Source organism: Giraffa tippelskirchi, chromosome 11 (genome assembly GCF_054371585.1).
Source record: "Giraffa tippelskirchi isolate mGirTip1 chromosome 11, T2T-mGirTip1v1.2.pri, whole genome shotgun sequence".
In the NCBI taxonomy this organism is placed as follows: domain Eukaryota; kingdom Metazoa; phylum Chordata; class Mammalia; order Artiodactyla; family Giraffidae; genus Giraffa; species Giraffa tippelskirchi.
Window position 1 is genome coordinate 110,350,330 of NC_137285.1, and position 22,454 is coordinate 110,372,783.

Genomic DNA, 22,454 nt, shown 5'->3' on the forward strand with positions numbered 1-22,454 from the left:
ACTGGCTATAATAATATTCTAAAGAACAGTATAACTTCAGAGTCAACTGGACCCATTTTTAGTTTCTTTTTTGAACAGTTTTTGTTACTTCGAAGGACTAGTATGTTAGGACTTTTATTCTTTCTTAAAGGTCTTTCAAAGAACAAAGAGAATATTTACTATTTTTTTAAAAAAAGAATAGAACAAAACTCATCCTATCTTGTAATTATCAAATGGGTCTATTGAACCTTTTTATAAATCTAACAAATATTATGAAATCCTAGCAATATTTTTCCCTACATCTTGAAACAAATGTAAGAATTATTTCATTATAATTCATTAATCATTCCTAATTATGCTAAAAATGACTAAAATAATAAGAAAAGTTATCCCATTGTATTGTCCAAAGAATTGCATCATCTTTCAAGAAAACATCACCTCTCTGTTGTACGCTTTAGCTCTTCGGACACAGTTGGAAAATTTTACATTTCTACCCTTAACGGCAACTGAGTAAAAAAAAACTAGAAACTGACAGGAGGTATTTCATAACTATTACATGAATTAGAAGATAAATGCAAAATGACAAGTAGGGTACACACTCTAATGATAATGGCAAACTTAACTGCAAAAATCTGAAACTATGAGTGTTTGGATGATGAAATACTAGATTTCCCCAACCCAGAAATCAATGAGAGAGAGAACTTTTCTCCAACCTGGAAGTCAATGAGAGACAAAGAAAAAAGACAAAAAAAGAAATACGATTCTTTTATCTAGAAAGTCATTCAACAGGATGGCTTTCTAGAAAGCTATTCAACAAGCTTCATCTTGCAATATTGCAACAATAGCCTGGACCATCCCGTTTTTCCAAAGAGATATGTAACAATTTAATTTCCTCTTTTATGGTATTTGTACACCAAAACTTATTTGATATAATTTGTAAATGAACAAATATTAAGGGCTGGTGACTAGAAGGAATACAGAAATGAAAGCATTCACTGAATTGATAATTTCAGTTGAGTTTATAATCTAAAAATGAAAACGCTGTGTAATTATAGAGCAAAGAAGACAACCCCCCTTTCTACACAAAACTATGAGAAATTAAAATGTTTCAAAAAAATTCTTCAGGTATCATATTTTGATGATGCAAATGCAAGAATTAAGATAAAGCTAAGATCTATTATAAATAGATCTGAAATCATGTTTCAGTTTCACACATGACAACTGATAAGCAATTAGGTATATTCAGAGAATGCTAAATATTTTGGGTAGCATGTGTAAATACATATATGGTGAAAAAAATCAAGAAAATTTGGTTTGTTATGGTTAAGTTCTAGAATTTATTAGAATTTCTAATAAAATTACTTTTATAATCCTTTTTTTCTTCTGAAAATTATTGATAAAAGACTACTAGAATAATGCATATGTAAAACAATGATGGTCATCCTTCCTGGGCATATGTTCCAAATATGGCCATCTAAGTTTCAAATTTTTACTTCTTCCCACCTGACATCTCATATTTTTTCATAGACTAGTTAGTTCTTAACTATTTCTGGCTCAATATAGTTAAGAAAAAGAAACCCAAAACAAAAACCAAAGTATTAGTGAAGCTTACTTAAGTTCTGATTCTCACTAAACACTTGTTCCTTGGACTTGGTATTTAAGTTTTAATTCTCCATCTGCCCAAAGAGTCTTTTTTGAAAGGCTGTCTTAAGAATACCAACACTTAAGAATTTGCATAGTGTTTCACAACTTACAAATCACTGTTTATTTACATTCTCTTAAGAGACCATTTAATAAATAAGGACACTGAGGCAAAGAGGCTAAATGACTTGCTTCCATCCTCTGCTCTTTCCACATCATAGTCTGTACATGATCAAATGAGACAGGATATATACAAGTAGTTTATGAACTATAAAATATGTAGAATTTAAAATAATTGTCTAAAAAAGCAAAACTTCCCCAAATTTCCTATTAAAAAGCAAATACCTTACATAAATAACCCTATCATCTACAATTTATAATCCTAATTAAAAAAAAAAAAAAAACATGAAGTCCTTCCAGTTCTTCCCATACAGTAGCCAAGTACCTTGGTCAAGTGCTGCACTCTGAAAAGCACATGGGTGCCCATGCATTCTTAGAGATTCTCCACCAGTTACTACAGTCAACCTCCCTATTCATCCTACTTCCTAAAAGACAGTTTTCATTTCTCCACTCCAATCAAACCAACGAAACCATTTTTAAGTTGGTTTCATCCTTAATACTTATTATAGAACTGCAGTCAACTTACCTCCTCTTCAGTACACACTGTAGTAACTCTTAGAATTTATTTCTACAATTGTCAGCATTTTCCTAGAGTTGGATTTCATGATTTGTTACCCCTCAATAAACATGAAGTGAGTGGGCAAAGAAAACTGATAATCTTTTAGGTGCAGAGGCACATTAGAAACTGTTGACAACTTACATTTGATTTTCTAAACTTAGACATATATTTTAAAAATTTAAATATGTATTATTCTTAAAATATTAAAAACACAAGCACTTAAAGATAACACCCAATTACCAACAAAAATAATATTAAAGAAACTGACTCAAAAATTACTGTCAAGGGACAAGTTACTACTGTATTGCACTAAAATATGGAATTAGCAACATTTATAGATAATGTGTTAAGGTCCGAGGACCTAATTTTGAACTGCAACTGTAACCATCTCTATCAAAAGTAATGCATCTACTGAGATGGATGAAACTGGAGCCCATTATACAGAGTGAAGTAAGCCAGAAAGAAAAACAACAATACAGTATACTAATGCATATATATGGAATTTGAAAGATGGTAACGATAACCCTATATGCGAGACAGAATAAGAGACACAGATGCATAGAACAATTTTATGGACTCTGAGGGAGAAGGTGAGGGTGGGACATTCTGGGAGAATGGCATTGAAACATGTATATTATCATATGTGAAACAGAACACCATTCCATGTTCGATGCACGAGACAAGGGCTCAGGGCCGGGGCGATGGGATGACCCAGAGGGATGGGATGGGGAGGGAGGTGGGTCCAGGAAGGGGAACACATGTAAACCCATGGCTGATTCATGTCAATGTATGGCAAAAACTATTACAATACTGTAAAGTAATTAGCCCCCAACTAAAATAAAAAAAAAAAAGTAATGCTTATAGGATTGGAAAAGGTATTAAAGGTCATGTAGTTTAACTTGACCTCATCAAAAACTGTAGAGATTTAATTATTTAATCACTTTAACTTTGTTAAATTACCTAATATCGCCAAGAGTTTTCTGTCAAAATAAAAGATTTCTTTGATTCTAGCAAAACAGGTGGCTGACATTCTAGCAATCAAGTCACAGTTAAATATCAGGAGGAAAACAGCGTAATGGTTTTTAAAATGGCACCCAGGTTACTCAAAAAGCATAGATAAATTCCTGATAAGTACTGGCTTACCATATTAACGAGAAAATATCTCAAAGCCAGTTGTAGGGAGGAACAGCGGGCACGAATAAACCTCACTATATAACTATTCATCCTCAAATCTTTACTGATTACTTATCTTTCTGCAAAGCTAAAATCAATTTCGGTAAAGAGTCTTACTATTCTGGATCTAACTCCACCAATTACCTAACGAGGGATGGGTCTTAATGTCATCTCATTTACTACAACTGATGCACCAACAGAGTTCAATGAGTCTTTTATGCTTCGCAAAGTAAAATATTACCAAAGGCACTGAACCGCACTTGAGAAAACAAAGAACTCTATACATTCAGAAATTGACAGCGCTTTAAATAACCGAAAGTAAACTAGTTATCCTCCATTCGTCATCCTTATCGATAACCTCTCCACCTCCCCCCGCTCCCCAATTTCCCCATCAACGTTTCCATGGCATTCATCCACTGTATGAAGGACCTAGTTTTACGTTTACTGGTTACTGCAGTGTCCATGACACCGCGCTAGGGAGCTAGTACAAATACACAAAGGCCCAGGATAAACACCATAGTTATTCATCTTTGAATTCCCAACATCTGGCACAGCAGTCAATATTTAATGGTTTACTTCGAGGAATGAATGGCCTGCTATTTAAACTGACAACTGTGGGGGGAGGGAGAAGAGAAGTATTTGACATCAAAACGGGATTCTACCTCTCAACGTCTCAGGCTTCAGCACTGTGCGCCAGTTCTCCCAGTGCAGTTTTTCCCTGCAGTACTTTCTTGGTTTACTCTTAATAGTACAGTTAATTTTAACTGTTACCATTACGTTGCAAAAATAATCCCGGCCAGAAAATCTGTCCAAATTTACATGAACATCTCGACTTTATCACAGGAGGATTTTAAGCCTAAAACCAGCAGGATCTTGCCATTTCCTAGTAGAAACATCCATAAAGAAGCTTCAACAGCCCGCAAATGGGTAAACACGTCCACTTGACTAAGCTCTTTCACTTCGCGACCATTCAGAATTTCCTTCCTCGATTCCCCTTTCTACGCAGGTCTCTGCCTCTTAGCTGGTAGAACTCTACTAACAGTTCAACCCTAATTAAGAAAAGAGTACATTTCCCATTCTTCTGGGTCCTCCCTGCGGCCCTGCCCCTTCAGGTCACCTCAAGCGCTTCCTCCGTCTTCATCCACCCTCCCCCGCCTATCCCAATCTTTGGTAGGCCTCAACCCTCCACCACTCCGCCATTGTTATTTACATCGTCGTCTGGGGAGGCTGAGCGCTTCACCCCGTGCGGATGGGACTCTCTCGCAGCACTCATCGTTGCGGACACCACAACGGGAAAGGTCGAACCCACTCGCCCGTTCTCCTCAGCCGCGACGCCAGCAGCCTGCAGTCTGCCACCGGCCCAAGAAGCAGCGCCACTCCACAAGGCAGAGTCCCTCCGGGCCTTGTCCGCCACAGTCGTCACTGCCGCGGGCGCTCGCTACCTCGGCGCACTCTGGGAGTTGTAGTTTCCTGGTTCACAACAAACCGCCTTAACAAAGGAGATGGATGGGTGACTAAAACTACAACTCTCAGGAAGCCCAGCGGCTCCGCCAGCGCTGTGTGGCGGGAGTGCCCTCCGAGGCTCCGCCTTCCTCGGCTAGTGAAGGTAGCTTTCCCGCGGATGGGTATGGCGGTGAGCGGCGTAGTGAAGATTCGTTGCTACAGAAAGAGACTTAGCCTGGGTTTTTGCATTTCACTGTGGGACGCTGTCCCATTTACAAATCCATTTGTTATAGTTAAGCACCTGGGTTTAAATGTAATGTTTGAGGCTTATAGAATCCTCACGAGTAGCCTCACCCCAAAACAAAAACCTTTCAGGAAAAAAATATGGCTCCTACCATTTCCCCTGTGGTGTTCTCTATCGCTCGTAGTGAATTTCTAAACCGGCGGGGCTGCTTTTAGAAAATTCCAGACAAATATTTTCCCGCTTTCTCATTCGTACTGGAATGAGTTCAGTATTGGTGTTAAATGACAGTTAATTAGCCAGTATTGAAACTAGGGTCCACCTGAGGAAAATCTGTAAGCTTTTAACGCTGGTTTATGTGAAGCAGGAGTGACCCTGTCCAACCTCGCTTCTGGTACGTAGATTTTGTACTTTGAGGGCCTTCAGAAAGTGAAGTCCATCTCTGCAAGAAAGCCCTGTAGCTTTTCCTTTTAAGAAATAATTTACTTTAAAAAAATTGAGGTGAAATTCACATCATATAAAATCAACCATTTTAGAGTGTTTAGTTGCCTGCCTGTGTGCTAAGTCGCTTCAGTCGTGTCCGACTCTTTGTAGTGGACTGTAGCCTTCCAGACTCCTCTGTCCGTGGAATTCTCCAGGCAAGAATACTGGAATGGGTTGCTATTTCCTTCTCCAGATCTTCCTGACCCAGGGATCAAACCTGCGCCTCCTGCATTGCAGGTGAATTCTTTACCGCAGAGCCAACGGGGAAGCCTAAAGTGTATAATTAAGTGTCATGTAATACATAAACAATGCCGTGCAACCATCACCTCTACCTAGTTCTAAGACATTTTCTTCACCCCAAAATGATTAAGCACCTCAATACCCATTAAGCAGCCCTTCCCCCTTCTTCCCTCTCCCCACCAACTGCTAGTTTAGTAAGAAAGACAGCACTGAATCTAAAGTATTAATTGGATATTGGAGTTTAATTCATAGAGTAGCAAGGTATCTGAATTTTTAACTAGGCCAGAATCTGGCTGAACCTGAACTTCTTTTTCCTTACTTATTCTGAAGCTTTCTTACCTTGTTCAGAATTTTAATTTCGTTTGAAAACCAGTCAGTAAGTATGATCTGTACAGACAATACAGACTGAAAGTGCATTTTGGTATTGAGCGCAGCCTATGAAGATGCTTAACTATTAGCTTCTGAACTCAGCAATTACTCTAATTTGACTGCCTGTGTGGTCCTATTACTTTCCTAAATTTCTGATGATCACTGAACATTTTATAAAACTGTGACTAGTAGAAGACAGTTCTTTAATTTATGCAGTCTCGTATTCAAATTTTACTCCATTTTGGAAGCAAAGGAGTAACAATACTAATTAGGAAATATTTTTAAAAATCTAACTGTGTGACATCTATTTTATAACCAAGCAAGGGCATCTTTATCAGTTAGTTCTATGGTAAAATTAAACCTTATATCAAGGAGAAGAGTAAACTCAAGAGGAGGAAAGGTATTTTGGGAAAGTGGTTGCTTGCTCCTAACTATGAAATTATTTATAACATTTTGTCTAACTCTGTGATTCTATAAAGTGTTTATAAGTTTAACTACAATGAAATACAATTAAATTAGAGAATTTTCTAGGATGGGCTACAGTTCACACTCAAAGGTTTTAACAGACTGTAGTATATATAATTTAAAACCTTTTGTTTTGTTATTAGTAAATAGGATGGCTGAGTCGGTAACTTAGATTGCTAAAAGAATTCTGAAGTAAAAAAGAACTATCAGTAAGGTTGGTGAAAGTCCAGAAAAGGTTAATGATCTACTGACATGTCTTTTATTTCATCCCCAGAATTGTTGGTACATGGATGGCTAAATCTTCAAGTTACCATAAAACAAGATTAAAAGCCAAAAGATAACATAGGAGATAATAAAGACTGCATCATTTTATCAGATTCTACTCAGTTTCATCTACAGAAGGCTATAGGTAAGGATGAAATTATGCAGTGTAATAGAAATGCATATGTGGTAGAAAAACTTAGTAATACTATTTTTCCTTGTTTTTAAAAACAAGAAGAAGATGCTCTGAAATACCTTCTTCAAGACTGAGAGTGTTCTATATTTTTTTTGTTTCTGTATCTTCTAGCACAATGCCTGCCACAGGATAGTTAGTAAGTTTTTTTGAATAAATATAGGAAATATGAAATTATACAATGCAACAGAGTGACATTTCATATAAGGCCCAGAAACTCTGCAATGTCCTTCTTTCTTGGTTAGTAAAGACAAGGAGAGGAGACCCTGTTACTAAAAGGATTTTGAAATAATTGTCCTAATTATAGAGACCATGCTTTCCTTGTTTTTATATACTCAATGCTTAACATGTAGTAGCATTCAAAAATGTTTGTTGAGTGCATACATTGATATCCCTCAAGAAAGAGGAGTCATAACTGAGCATAGTTAACAATGTAAATAAAAATACAAGAGATCTGCTCTTTTACCTGAGACTAAAAAAAAAAAAGATTCCTGGAGCCATTATTTTAACTATTATTCATTGAATAGCCATTATGCACTGTATACTTCGGTAGGTACTGTTCTCAAAGCTTCACAACAATTTGCAAGAAGTTTTGTCTTATAGATAAGAAAAGTTAAATATCTGCTCATAATCATATAGCCAATGAGTGAGTGGCTAAGCTGTGATTGAGTCCTTAAGTCTAACTCCCAAAACCCATACACTTCCGACTGTGCCGGTATAATTCAACAATTGATATAGGGTGCTTAGTATGTAGGACTCAGACACGACTGAGCGACTTCACTTTCACTTTTCACTTTCATGCATTGGAGAAGGAAACGGCAACCCACTCCAGTGTTCTTGCCTGGAGAATCCCAAGGACAGGGGAGCCTGGTGGGCGGCTGTCTCTGGGGTCGCACAGAGTCAGACATGACTGAAGTGACTTAGCAGCAGTAGCAGCAGCAGCTTAGTATGTGTCAGGCAGTGTACTAAATTTCTGGAAAACCAGAATAAATAATGAGTAATCCCTTACCTAAAGGAGTTTACAGCTTGTTGGTGGTGGGGGGGGAATGATTAAGCAGCACCAGTAAGTTACAGATAAAATGCTCTGGAAGCATTTCATTTTTAGCTGAGGGAAATGGGGGAAATTCTTTCCTCAAAGTTTCTGAGCTCGGCCTTGGAAAACAGTGGAGCAGGGTGGAGCGTGTATTTGGGAATAGTTAGTGTCCTATGTGAATGAAACCTGAGAAGCCTGAAAGTATCATATTCTGAGAGAAAACTCGGTAGGCTGATCAAAGACGACCTGATTAATGTCTTAACATAGGTCTATTCAGGTTCCCATCGTCTGTTTAATAGATACGTTCTCCCATACTTGAATAGGTCCCCAGTTAAATCCTTTTCCTACATTACAGCCAGATCTATCTTCTGAAAATGGAATGTAGAGACTCCCCCACTCAAAATAATTCTGAAGCTTCCCATTTTATACAGATTTTAAGTTCATATACTTAAGCCTATAATTCAGTTCAGTTTAGTCGCTCAGTCGTGTCCAACTCTTTGCGACCCCATGAATCGCAGCACACCAGGCCTCCCTGTCCATCACCAACTCCCGGAGCTTATCCAAACCCACGTCCATAGAGTCGGTGATGCCATCTAACCATCTCATCCTCTGTCGTCCCCTTCTCCTCCTGCCCCCAATCCTTCCCAGCATTAGGGTCTTTTTCAATGAGTCAACTCTTCGCATGAGGTGGCCAAAGTATTGGAGTTTCAGCTTCAACATCAGTCCTTCCAATGAACACCCAGGACTGATCTCCTTTAGGATGGACTGGTTGGATCTTCTTGAAGTCCAAGGGACTCTCAAGAGTCTTCTCCAACACCACAGTTCAAAAGCATAAATTCTTCAGCACTCAGCTTTCTTCACCGTCCAACTCTCACATCCATACATGACCACTGGAAAAACCATAGCCTTGACTAGACAGACCTTTGTTGGCAAAGTAATGTCTCTGCTTTTAAATATGCTATCTAGGTTGGTCATAACCTTCCTTCCAAGGAGTAAGCGTCTTTTAATTTCATGGCTGCAGTCACCATCAGCAGTGATTTTGGAGCCCCCCAAAATAAAGTTTGACACTGTTTCCACTGTTTCCCCATCTATTTCCCATGAAGTGATGGGCCAGATGCCATGATCTTAGTTTTCTGAACGTTGAGCTTTAAGCCAACTTTTTCACTCTCCTCTTTCACTTTCATCAAGAGGCTCTTTAGTTCTTCTTCACTTTCTGCCGTAAGGGTGGTGTCATCTGCGTATCTGAGGTGTTGATATTTCTCCCAGCAATCTTGATTCCAGCTTGCGTTTCTTCCAGCCCAGCGTTTCTCATGATGTACTCTGCATATAAGTTAAATAAGCATGGTGACAATATACAGCCTTGACGTACTCCTTTTCCTATTTGGAACCAGTCTGTTGTTCCATGTTCAGTCCTAACTGTTGCTTCCTGACCTGCATAAAGATTTCTCAGAAGGCAGGTCAGATGGTCTGGTATTCCTTTCTCTTTCAGAATTTTCCACAGTTTATTGTGATCCACACAGTCAAAGGCTTTGGCATAGTCAATAAAGCAGAAATAGATGTTTTTCTGGAACTCTCTTGCTTTTTCGATGATCCAGCGGATATTGGCAATTTGATCTCTGGTTCCTCTGCCTTTTCTAAATCCAGCTTGAACATCTGAAAGTTCACGGTTCACGTATTGCTGAAGCCTGGATTGGAGAATTCTGAGCATTATTTTACTAGCGTGTGAGATGAGTGCAATTGTGTGGTAGTTTGAGCATTCTTTGGCATTGCCTTTCTTTGGGATTGGAATGAAAATTGACCTTTTCCAGTCCTGTGGCCACTGCTGAGATTTCCAGATTTGCTGGCATATTGAGTGCAGCACTTTCACAGCATCATCTTTTAGGATTTGAAATAGCTCAACTAGAATTCCATCACCTTCACTAGCTTTGTTCATAGTGATGCTTTCTAAGGCCCACTTGAGTTCACATTCCAGGATGTCTGGCTCTAGGTGAGTCATCACATCATTGTGATTATCTGGGTCATGAAGATCTTTTTTGTACAGTTCTGTGTATTCTTGCCACCTCTTCTTAATATCTTCTGCTTCTGTTAGGTCCATACCATTTCTGTCCTTTATCGAGCCCATCTTTGCATGAAATATTCCCTTGGTATCTCTAATTTTCTTGAAGAGATCTCTAGTCTTTCCCATTCTGTTGTTTTCCTCTATTTCTTTGCACTGATCGCTGAGGAAGGCTTTCTTATCTCTCCTTGCTATTCTTTGGAACTCTGCTTTCAGATGGGAATATCTTTCCTTTTCTCCTTTGCTTTTCGCTTCTCTTCTCTTCCAAGCTATCTGTAAGGCCTCCTCAGACAGCCATTTTGCTTTTATGCATTTCTTTTCCATGGGGATGGTCCTGATCCCTATCTCCTGTACAATGTCATGAACCTCGGTCCATAGTTCATCAGGCACTCTGTCTATCAGATCTAGTCCCTTAAATCTATTTGTCACTTCCACTGTATAATCATAAAGGATTTGATTTAGGTCATACCTGAATGGTCTAGTGGTTTTCCCTACTTTCTTCAATTTAAGTCTGAATTTGGCAATAAGGAGTTCATGATCTGAGCCACAGTCTGCTCCTGGTCTTGTTTTTGCTGACTGTATAGAGCTTCTCCATCTTTGGCTGCAAAGAATATAATCAATCTGATTTCAGTGTTGACCATCTGGTGATGTCCATGTGTAGAGTCTTCTCTTGTGTTGTTGGAAGAGGGTGTTTGCTATGACCAGTGCATTCTCTTGGCAAAACTCTTTTAGCCTTTGCCCTGCTTCATTCTGTACTCCAAGGCCAAATTTGGGTCTGTTTTCTGACCTCTATCATCTGTTCCAATACTATTTTGTACTGATGCTGTGTGCTTAGTCACTTCAACTGTGTCTGATTTTTTGCGACCCCATGGACCGTATCCTGTCAGGCTCCTCTGTCCATGGGATTTTCCCGGCAAGAATAGTAGAGTGGGTTCCAGGGGATCTTCCCAACCCAGGCATCGAACTTTTATCTCCTGATTCCCCTGCACTGCAGGTGGATTCTTTATCCCTGAGCCACTACCTTTTATTTATCTTGATTAATCTGTCATCACTATTTATAGCAAAAATATATGTGCTATCATAGAGGTATAAATATAGATACATGTCTTACTGGCTGTTCTAGACTGTAAGATTCTTTTGGATAGGATCTAAGCTTAGCACCATGCCTTGTAGATAAACCATGACTCAATACATTTTTGTGGTATTTATATATGGATGTTGCCAGAGGGAAGCAGGTTTATGTGATGAGCTTTTAATTTTAGATGTGTTAAATTTAAAGTATTAGATGGATACCAAGTGAAGTTGTCTAGTAGACAGTTAGAAATATGGGCTTCAAAGTTAGGAGAGAGCTATAATTTGGAAATCACCCATCTAGAGATGATGGGCAAACGGAGAATGATTGCATTTGCCCAGTGAACATATAGAAGAGAGGTACTTGGAAAAGGGGGAAAAAAAAGAATACTTCAGAGTAGAATGAGGAAGAAGAGCCTGAGATTAAAAGACAGTTTTTCCTCCATAATCTCTTTGCTGTTCTTGCCAATTATAAAAGTAGTATGCATATATGAGGCTAAATAAATTATGGTAATGCATACAATGGACTACCATGTATCCATTAAAAAGAAAGAAGAAGCTCTACACATACTAATATGAGACAATCTGTAAGACACATTGTTGAATAAAAGCAGGAAGGTATGGAACAATGTGTATGTTACACTGTATTTGTATTAAAAAGACAGAAAAGAATTAATATATATGCATCTAATATTTTCACAAAGATACCAGGAAGTAACTGATAATGTTTGTGGCCTCCATGCTTGTGGTGGTGGCTGGGGGACTGAGTACACTGGTAACAGCGAGTCTTTTCACCATACTTTCTGTATCTTTTGAATTTTAAATTATTTGAATCTATTCACATATTTAAATTAACTGTAAATGAATATATAAGTAAATGAAATTGGATTTTAAAAAGTTAAGGTCACAAAGGTAAGCAGGCTTACACAAAGATAAAACAACCCTTTGTAGAAAATATGGAAAATAAAGAGGGAATAAAAATCCCTCATAGTGCCATAGTTGTGAGGTAATTAATAACTAGTTAGCATCCAAGTGTAATCCCTTCTCATTTCTGGCTTGGATATCCCCAGATGGCTCAGTGGTAAAGAATTTGCCAGCCAGTGCAGGAGATGTGGGTTCCACCTCTGGGTCAGGAAGATCCCCTGCAGGAGGAAACGGCAATCCACTCTAGTATTCTTGGCTGCAAAATCCTATGGACAGAGGAGCCTGGCAGGCAACAGTCCATAGGATTGCAAGGAATCAGCAAGTGAGCACACACACACATCAAAGAGGAAATAAAAATCACTCATAGAGCCATAGTTGTGAGGTAACTAGTTAACATCCAAGTGTAATCACTTCTCATTTCTTTTTTCTTTTGATTTGGAGGATATACATTTTATTTTCAGTATTATTAATGGTTATATTTTAGTTTCTGCTCCAATCAAGATTAAAACTATCTCAATGTCTCCTGACTTCTGTTAGATGTATGAAGAACTTAGCACCTTCCCTTTCACCTTGTTCTTCCCTTGTTCACTTTCAGAATAATATAATTTAGAATTTAAGTACAAATTTTTGTTATTGCATCAATTTTTATATTACAAATATTTTCTATCAATAATATTTCAGCATATGCCTTAGGCTCTTTACATAGCAGATTTATTGAGATATAATTCACATACCACTTAATTCACATAATAAAGTATACATTTTTCGTTCATAAAGTATACAATTATTTTTTAATATAATAGTCACAGAGTTGTGCAGTTATCACCACAGTCAATTTTATCATTCCCAAAAGAAACCATGAATGCATTAGCAGTTTTTCCTCCCAGTTCCCCCTAGGCAACCACTAATCTACTTTCTGAATCTGTAGATTTGCCTATTTCATATAAATGGAATCATACAATACGTGGTCTTTGGGGGTTGGTTTGACTTAGCATAATGTTTTCAAGGTTCATTCATAGTGTAGCGTGTATCAATGCTTTTATTCCTTTTTATAGTAGAATAAGATTCCATCATGTGGATATACCATATTTTGTGTATTCATTCATCACTTCACATGCATTTGGATTGTTCCGTTATTTGGTTATTGTGAATAATGCTGTTTTGAACATTTATGTGCAAGTTTTTGTGTGAACATGTTTTCGTTCTCATGTGTTTATGTCTAGGAGAGAAATTGCTGTGTCATGAGGTTCCTCAGTGGTTATCTTTTTGAAGAATTGTCAGATTGTTTTCCAAAGTGACTGAACCATTTTACATTCTCACCAGCCATGTTTGAAGGGTCCAATTTCTCCACAGCCTGGCCAATACTTGTTATTATGTGTTTTTCTTTTTTTCATTATGGCTATCCTAGTGGATATGAAGTTACTTTCAGTTCTGAAACCAAATCTTTTAGTTGTTTTGCAGTAAAAGATGATGTCTTTATATTTGGTGCAAAACACCAAGTATACTAAGGGCTGTGTATACTAAAGAAGTTTATATTAATGTACAGAAACAAAGAGATAATATCTTATTAATTTGTACCAATAGCTCTCAAACTTCAGTGTGCATTGGAATCACCTGGAAGATTTTTTGTGAAAGTTTATATTGTTGGGCCCTACCTGAGTTTCTGAATCAGTAAGACTGTGATGTGTCAGAAGATTTTGTAGCAACTTTTTGTATGCTGCTGGTCTGAGGACTACATTTTTAGAACCAGTGATTTGACAAACATGTTGGTAATGCTTTCTTTGTCCTCAGTTTCTTCCTTAAGTGTTTCATATGTGTTAGTTAATATATCATTTTACAGGTGAGGGAATTGAGGCACACACAGATTAAGTAACTAGACAAGGATATTAAGACCTATAAAGGTTAGTAACATGTTCAAAATCACATATCTAAAAATAGCAGGGGCTTCCCTTGTGGCTCAGTTGGTAAAGAATCTGCCTGCAATGTGGGTGACCTGGGTTCTATCCCTGGGTTGGGAAGTTCCACTGGAGAAGGGAAAGACTACCCACTCCAGCTGGAGTGGCAGCTGCGTGGTGCTGGAGCGTCTGTGAGGAGATACCCCACGTCCAAGGGCAGAGAAGCCCCAGCAAGATGGTAGGAGGGGCAAAATCGCATTTAGAATCAAACCTCATACCCACCAGAGACCCTCAGAGGGCTCAAACAAACCTTATGTGCACCAGGATCCAGAGACCCCACAGAGACTGAGACAGAACTGTATTTGAGTGTCTCCTGTGGAGGTATGGGTCAGCAGTGGACTACTGCAGGGGCAGGGGCTATGGGTGCAGCAGACCTGGGTATGACATAAGCCCTCTTGGAGGAGGTCGCCATTAACCCCACCAGAGAGCTGCCAGAACTTACACAAGACTGGGGAAACAGACTCTTGGAGGGCACAAACAGAACTTTGTGTGCACCAGGACCCAGGAGAAAGGAGCAGTGACTCAGACTTGCCTGTGAGTGTACAGGAGTCTCCAGTGGAGGCATGGGTCTGCAGTGCCCTGCTGCAGGGTTGGGGGCAAAGAGGTCTCCATTATCTTCATTACCTCCACCATAGTTTGGCCCCAGGAAAAAACAGGGAGGGAACACAGCTCCACCCATCAACAGAAAATTAGATTAAAGACTTACTGAGGATGGCCCTCCCATCAGAACAAGACCCAGTTTCCCCCTCAGTCACTCTCTCCCATCAGGAAGCTTCCATAAGCCTCTTATCCTTCTCCATCAGAGGGCAAAGTGAAAAAGCAAAGTGAAATCCCTCAGCAGCGTCGGACTCTTTATGACCCCATGGACTGTAGGCTACCAGGATCCTCCGTCCATGGGATTTTCCAGACAAGAGTACTGGAGGGGCTTGCCATTTCCTTCTCCAGGGGATCTTCCCAACCCAATGATTGAACCCAGGTCTCCCACATTGTAGGCAGACGCTTTTACCGTCTGAACCACCAGGGGAGACTCATCAGAGGGCAAACAGACTCAAAACCACAATCACAGAAAACTAACCAATCTGATCACATGGACCACAGCCTTGTCTAACTCAATGAAACTATGAGCCATGCTGTGTAGGGTCACCCAAGACAGACAGGTCATGGTGGAGAGTTCTGACAAAACGTGGTCCAATGGAGGAGGGAATGGCAAACCACTTAGTATTCTTGCCTTGAGAACACCGTGAACAGTATGAAAAGGCAAAAAGATAGGACACTGAAAGATGAACTCCTCAGGTCGGTAAGTGCCCAATATGCTACTAGAGATCAGTGGAGAAATAATTCCGGGAAGAATGAAGAGATGGAGCCAAAGCAAAGACAACATCCAGTTGTGGATGTGACTGGTGATGGAAGTAAAGTATGATGCTGTAAAGAGCAATATTGCATAAGAACCTGGAATGTTAGGTCCATGAATCAAGGCAAATTGGGAGTGGTCAAACAGGAGATAGCAAGAGTGAACATCGACGTTTTAGGAATCGGCAAACTAAAATGGACTGGAATAGGTGAATTTAACTCAGATGACCATTGTATCTGCTACTGTGAACAAGAATCCCTTAGAAGAAATGGAGTAACCATCATAGTCAACAAAGGAGTCTGAAATGCAGTCCTTGGATGCAATCTCAAAAACGACAGAATGATCTCTGTTTGTTTCCAAGGCAAACCATTCAGTATCACAGTAATCCAAGTCTATGCCCCAACCAGTAATGCCGAAGAAACTGAAGTTGAACGGTTCTATGAAGACCTACAAGACCTTCTATAACCAACACCCCAAAAAGATGTCCTTTTTGGAGGGACTGGAATGCAAAAGTAGGAAGTGAAGAAATACCTGGAGTAACAGGTAAATTTGGCCTTGGAGTACAGAATGAAGCAGGGCAAAGGCTAAAAGAGTTTTGCCAAGAGAGCACACTGATCATAGCAAGCACCCTCTTCCAACACCACAAGAGAAGACTCTACACATAGACATCATCAAATGGTCAATACCGAAATCAGATTGATTACATTCTTTGCAGCCAAAGATGGAGAAGCTCTACACAGTCCGCAAAAACAAGACCAGGAGCTGACTGTGGCTCAAATCATGAACTCCTTATTGCCAAATTCAGACTTAAACTGAAGAAAGTAGGGAAAACCACTAGACCATTCACGTATGACCTAAATCAAATCTCTTACGATTATACAATGGAAGTGAGACATAGTTTCAAGGGATTAGATCTGATAGAGTGCCTGCAGAACTATGGACGGAGGTTCGTGACATTGTACAGGAGACAGGAATCCAGACCACCCCCAAGAAAAAGAGAGGCAAAATGGTTTTCTGAGGAGGCCTTACAAATAGCTGAGAAAAGAAGGGAAACTAAAGGCAAAAGAGAAAAGGAAAGATATACCCATTTGAATGCACAGTTCCAAAAAATAGCAAGGCGAGATAAGAAAGCCTCCCTTGGTGATCAATGCAAAGAGATAGAGGAAAACAATAGAATGGGAAAGACTAGAGATCTCTTCAAGAAAATTAGAGATACCAAGGGAACATTTCATGCAGAGATGGGCACAATAATGGACAGAAATGGTGTGGATCTAACAGAAGCAGAAGATATTAAGAAGAGATGGCAAGAATACACAGAAGAACTATACAAAAAGGATCTTCATGACCCAGATAATTACAATGGTGTGATCACTCACCTAGAGCCAGACATCCTGGAATGTGAACTCAAGTGGGCCTTAGGAAGCATCACTGCAAACAAGACTAATGGAGGTGATGGAATTCCAGTTGAGCTATTTCAAATCCTAAAAGATGATGCTGTGAAAGTGCTGCACTCAATATGCCAACAAATTTGGAAATCTCAGCAGTGGCCACAGGACTGGAAAAGGTCAATTTTCATTCCAATCCCAAAGAAAGGCAATGCCAAAGAATGCTCAAACTACTGCACAATTGTACTCATCTCACACTCTAGTAAAGTAATGCTCAAAATTCTCCAAGCCAGGCTTCAACAGTATGTGAACTGTGAACTTCCAGATGTTCAAGCTGGATTTAGAAAAGGCAGAGGAACTAGAGATCAAATTGACAACATCTGTTGGATCATCGAAAAAGCAAGAGAGTTCCAGAAAAACATCTACTTCTGCATTATTGACTATGCCAAAGCCTTTGACTGTGTGGATCACAACAAACTGTGGAAAATTCTTAAAGAGATGGGAATACCAGACTACCTGACCTGCCTCCTGAGAAATCTTTATGCAGATCAGGAAGCAACAGTTAGAACTGGACATGGAACAACAGACTGATTCCAAATAGGGAAAGGAGTACATCAGGGTTGTATATTGTCACCATGCTTATTTAACTTATATGCAGAGTACATCATGAGAAACGTTGGACAGGATGAGACACAAGCTGGAATCAAGATTGCTGGGAGAAATATCAATAACCTCAGATATGCAGATGACACCACCCTTCAGGTAGAAAGTGAAGAAGAACTAAAGAGCCTCTTGATGAAAGTGAAAGAGGACAGTGAAAATGTTGGCTTAAAACTCAGCATTCATAAAACTAAGATCATGGCATCTGTTCCTATTACTTCTCGGCGAATAGATGGGGAAACAGTGGAAACAATAGCAGACTTTATATTTTTGGGCTCCAAAATCACTGCAGATGGAGACTGAAGCCATAAAATTAAAAGACGCTTGCATGTTGAAAGAAAAGTTATGACCAACCTAGACAGCATTTTAAAAAGCAGAGACATTACTTTGCCAACAAAGGTCTGTCTAGTCAAAGCTATGGTTTTTTGAGTAGTCATGTTTGTTTGTTTGTTTGTTTCAAGAATGGCGGACGAGGCAGTGTCAGATGCTGGCAAAGATAATTTCAAATTTCTTAACGCTGCTCCTGTAGGCAGAACTGCTCCAGGAAACGCTCACGGCCCGGCCGACGTTAAACCTGGGTAGTCATGTTTGGATGTGAGAGTTGAATAATAAAGAAAGCTGAGCGCCAAAAAATTGTTGCTTTTGAACTGTGGTGTTGAAGACTCTTGAGAGTCCCTTTGACTGCAAGGAGATCCAGTCCATCCTAAAGAAAATCAGTCCTGAATATTCATTGGAAGGACTGATGTTGAAGCTGAAACTCCAATACTTTGGCCATGTGATGTGAAGAACTGACTCGTTGGAAAAGACCCTGATGCTGGGAAAGATTGAAGCCAGGAGGAGAAGGGGACGACAGAGGACGAAATGGTTGGATGGCATCACTGACTCAATGGACATGAATTTGAGTAAACTCTGAGAGTTAGTGAGGGACAGGGAGGCCTGGCATGCTGCATTCCATGGGGTCGCAAAGAGTCGGACACAACTGAGTAACTGAACTGTATTGAACTGAAGAATAGCAGAGCTGATGGTTTGCTCTGGCTCTAGTGTTTAGGTTCTTAATCACCTGTTATGCTGCTTTATGTATAGTTAAGTCACACATTTATTGAATGAAAACTTGCAACTAATCAATTTCTTACAAATTTGGGATACTTAGTTCCAAGAAAGAATTGTTCTCTTTGAAGGCAATTTTAAAAAAATCAAGTATTCCTTCAATGTTCATGTGTCTAGTAGTTAATTCATTCATTGCTGTGTCTAGTAATAAAATAGTTTTATGTTTATGATATTTTATTTTTTATGTAAGGTAGGAGTACTGTGAATTATATTTTTATAATAGCAAGTATTTTTTAATTTCTAAGTAGTATTGTGACCTTGGAGTGTCATTGAAATTTTTTGGGTCTCAGTTTCTTCATCAAACTGTGCTTCTGTGATTTGGACTTAGTTGTTTCATTGTAATATTCAGATGATGACAATCATTTTTTAGTTGAGAAGGGAAATTTAATTCAACAGATGGAGTATTCTCAGTTTTAAGATTTTTCTCCTGTAAAATTTTCTCAATGTTAGAAAAGTTACTGATGAAAAAACAGAGTTGATGTGGACTTTTCTCTAGTTGTGGCATAAGGACTCCAAAGTACATGGGCTCAGTAGTTGCAGCACGGGGGCTTAGTTGTCCTGCAACATGTGGGATCTTAGTTTCCTGCCCAGGGATGGAACCTGCATCTCCTGCATTGGAAGATGTATTCTTTTTTTTTTTTTTTTTGGAAGATGTATTCTTAACCATTGGACCACCAGGAAAGTCCCTGGACATTGTGTTTGTGATTATGATTTTATATTGAATTAGTAATTTCTTTACAATTTTTTTCTGTTTTGTATATCAGTATTTTATGGTGTTTTATAATTTATTAATGTTTTATCACTTAGACTGATCTGAAGTTTCTAAAGTGTGTACTACTGCAAATACTTTGTGCTATATCTTGGTTATATACACATTAAATTCAGAAAACTTTACTAAGCATTTCTAGAGGACGCATAAGAAAGAATTCAAGGAATTTAAATTTTACTTGTAATAGTTGTCATTCATTTTTGTTGTTGTTGTTGTTCAGTTGCTCAGTTGTGTCCAACTCTTTGTGACCTCATGGACCATAGCACTCCAGGCTTCCCTGTCCTTCACCATCTCCCAGAGCTTGCTCAAACTCATGTCCACTGAGTCGGTGATGCCATCCAACCATCTCATCCTCTGTCATCCCCTTCTCCTCTCGCCTTCAATCTTTCCCAGCATCAGGGTCTTTTCCAATGAGTCAGCTCTTTGCATCAGGTGGCTAAAGTATTGGAGCTTCAGCTTTAGCATCAGTCCTTCCAGTGAATATTCAGGACTGATTTCCTTTAGGATTGACTGGTTTGGTCTCCCTGCAGTCCAAAGGGACTCTGAAGAGTCTTCTCCAATACCACGGTTCAAAAACATCAGTTCTTCAGCACTCAGCCTTCTTTACAGTCCAACTCTCACATCCATACATGACTACTGGAAAAACCATAGCATTGACTAGATAGACCTTTGTTGGCAAAGTAATGTCTCTGCTTTTTAATACACTTCCTAGGTTGGTCATAGCTTTTCTTCCAAGTTGCAAGCATCTTTTAATTTCATGGCTGCAGTCACCATCTGCAGTGATTTTGGATCCCAAGAAAATAAAATCTCTCACTGTTTCCATTGTTTCCCCATCTATTTGCCATGAAGTGTTGCAGTTTACTAATTAGTAAAATATATCAGGGAAATTTGTCAAAATCTTGAAAAAAAATCACTGAATTTCTGCTCAAGGGAATACTGAGTATTTAGGGGCACTAGAGGGTTTATCTGATTCTAACTGAATGTGTATTTTTTGTCCTCTTTTATTGTTTTACAGCTGTTTTACAGCTCTTAAGAGATAGAAGTTAAAGTGTAGAAAATAGAAGACAAAAGCTTTCATTAAAAAAAATAGAAAATAGAAAACAATGCAAATGTTTTCTGCCCATAGCAGTGTAAATGATTCCTCTTCTTGGCAATGAAGAACAATTTTTTCCAGTAGAGAATATAAATCTCTGTAAGTCAAATTCTATTATGAATAGATTTTCACTTCTTGCTAGATTCCTCATTAATTAACATGTTAAATAAAATCCCTGACACTTAACATTTTGACTCATGGTTATTGTTGTTTATATGAGTCATGATTTTACCATTTTGGAAATTATACACTAAGATTTTTAAATACTTATAAAATGTACATATAAATAGATAAATACAAGCATATATGTGGGCTCCCGGTGGCTCAGTGGTAAAGAATCCACCTGTCAATGCAAGAGATGTAGGTTTGATCTCTGGGTCTGGAAGAACCGCTGGAGCAGGAAATAGCAACCCACTCCAATATTCTTGCCCGGGAAATCCCATGGACAGAGGAGCCTGGCGGGCTACAGTCTATGTGGTTGCAAAGAGTTGGACACGACTGAGCATGCACACACACACTCACAAGCACATATGCATATGAAATTTAAAGAAATACTCATAAGATGTGCTGAAAAGTAATAAAACAATAATTATTTAAACTAAGTAACATTTTTGCTTATTACAAACAATGTATATACACTTAAGATAAAATATATTCATAAGCAAGAAGAAAATTAAAAAATAAAAACTTTTGTAATCTTGCCATCTAGAAATAATAACTGTTATGACCCTGAAATAAGGTGTTTCATTTTGTGTTTATTTAATTTTTTTCTAACATAAGATAACAATGTATTCCATATTGATTTAAACAATTTAGATCTTTGTTTTTTTAAACTTAAGAGTGTATCAATGAGCACTTTTTTGACATTTAGTTTTTAAAGATTGTATTTCAGCATTTCTAAGGAGAGGGAACTAACAAAGCTTCCTGCTAGCTATTTTAGTTCTAATAACTTTGCAAGTGCCATGTCATTATTTTAAAAATGAAAGGGCATTAAGAAGGCACACAAAATCACCAAACGCAGAAGAAATTAAAGCAAAAGTATTTTAATACTCTGTATCCCAGAGATGGTCGCCCTGTGTGGGATCTTAGAGGTCTGTCTATACACATTACCACGATGAATGAAATCTTTTTTTCAATTGTTTTTGTTTAAAAAAGAAGCTAGTGTGGAGGTTATTGGGGGATTAAGGGTGGGGAAGAACCTAAGACTACAAAGGAAATGAAGCCTGGAAAATCAGTATAGGATACTGGTCCTGTCCTAGCTGTTAACATTTAAAAAGCCCTTTCAAGGACCATAGAAATAAAGGCTACAAATGTCTGGAGCTTGAAATGGCTTTTATACTTTTGAACCTGTTATGAAAGCTTTTCTTAGAACTCTACTTCTTTCCCCTCCTGCAAAACAAAATAGTTAAGCGAAAAAAAAAAAGAGATTAAACAGGAAAAGACCAGATATAAAGGATGTTACCATAGCTTATTTTAAATTTCTGAGCCAGAAGAACAGTTTCTTCTTAAAAATAAAAAAGAAACAAAGAAGAAAAACTGCCATATTTCAAAGTCTGAAGGAAACAAAGAGAGTAAGTGTTTATATCCTTGAATCTTGTGAATTGCTGGTAGCTCCAGTGTAGCTGCATTTCCAGCAGGAGTCAACACTTTTTGATTCTGTTGCTACTGAACTGGTTTATAAACAAGTTATGAAAGTAAAGAGAAAGAGGCAATGTGCATTGAGACTGTTCTGTTTTTAATGCAGTATTTGGTTGAACACCAATGTTCTCTATGTTTTCATAAAGAGAAAGTTTTTTAAAAAAAAATAGTCAAAGGACATGGATTGCTGATTCTTATAAAGTTCTTCACCAGAGACCAAGTATGACTTTCCTTCCTTGTTTTAT

At 38.5% G+C, this 22,454-nt stretch overlaps 2 protein-coding genes across 4 annotated transcripts in view; one reads left to right on the forward strand and one right to left on the reverse strand.

Moving 5' to 3' along the window:
• C11H11orf58 (chromosome 11 C11orf58 homolog) overlaps positions 1–4,881 on the reverse strand; it is a 25,322-nt gene extending 20,441 nt beyond the window's left edge. For all 3 annotated transcript variants that reach the window (XM_081541553.1, XM_081541552.1, XM_081541551.1), the window contains exon 1: positions 4,683–4,881. In XM_081541553.1, coding sequence (XP_081397679.1) covers positions 4,683–4,745 — 63 coding nt within the window. In that variant the 5' untranslated portion in view covers positions 4,746–4,881. The remainder of the gene's footprint in view (positions 1–4,682) is intronic.
• On the forward strand, positions 3,923–20,579 carry LOC145526255 (uncharacterized). The gene is made up of 3 exons (XM_081541554.1): positions 3,923–5,078; positions 6,988–7,122; positions 20,494–20,579. The coding sequence occupies exons 1-2, from the start codon at positions 4,722–4,724 to the stop codon at positions 7,009–7,011; spliced, it is 381 nt and encodes a 126-aa protein (XP_081397680.1). The 5' UTR covers positions 3,923–4,721; the 3' UTR covers positions 7,012–7,122; positions 20,494–20,579.
• Positions 20,580–22,454: the final 1,875 nt, after the last annotated feature.

Bases quoted from the DNA above. Each gene is read 5' to 3' on its own strand.
- LOC145526255 (XM_081541554.1), top strand. From the start codon at position 4,722: ATGGGACTCTCTCGCAGCACTCATCGTTGCGGACACCACAACGGGAAA. The intron at 5,079-6,987 runs GTAGCTTTCCCG...TTTCATCCCCAG, and splicing joins GCCTTCCTCGGCTAGTGAAG to AATTGTTGGTACATGGATGG.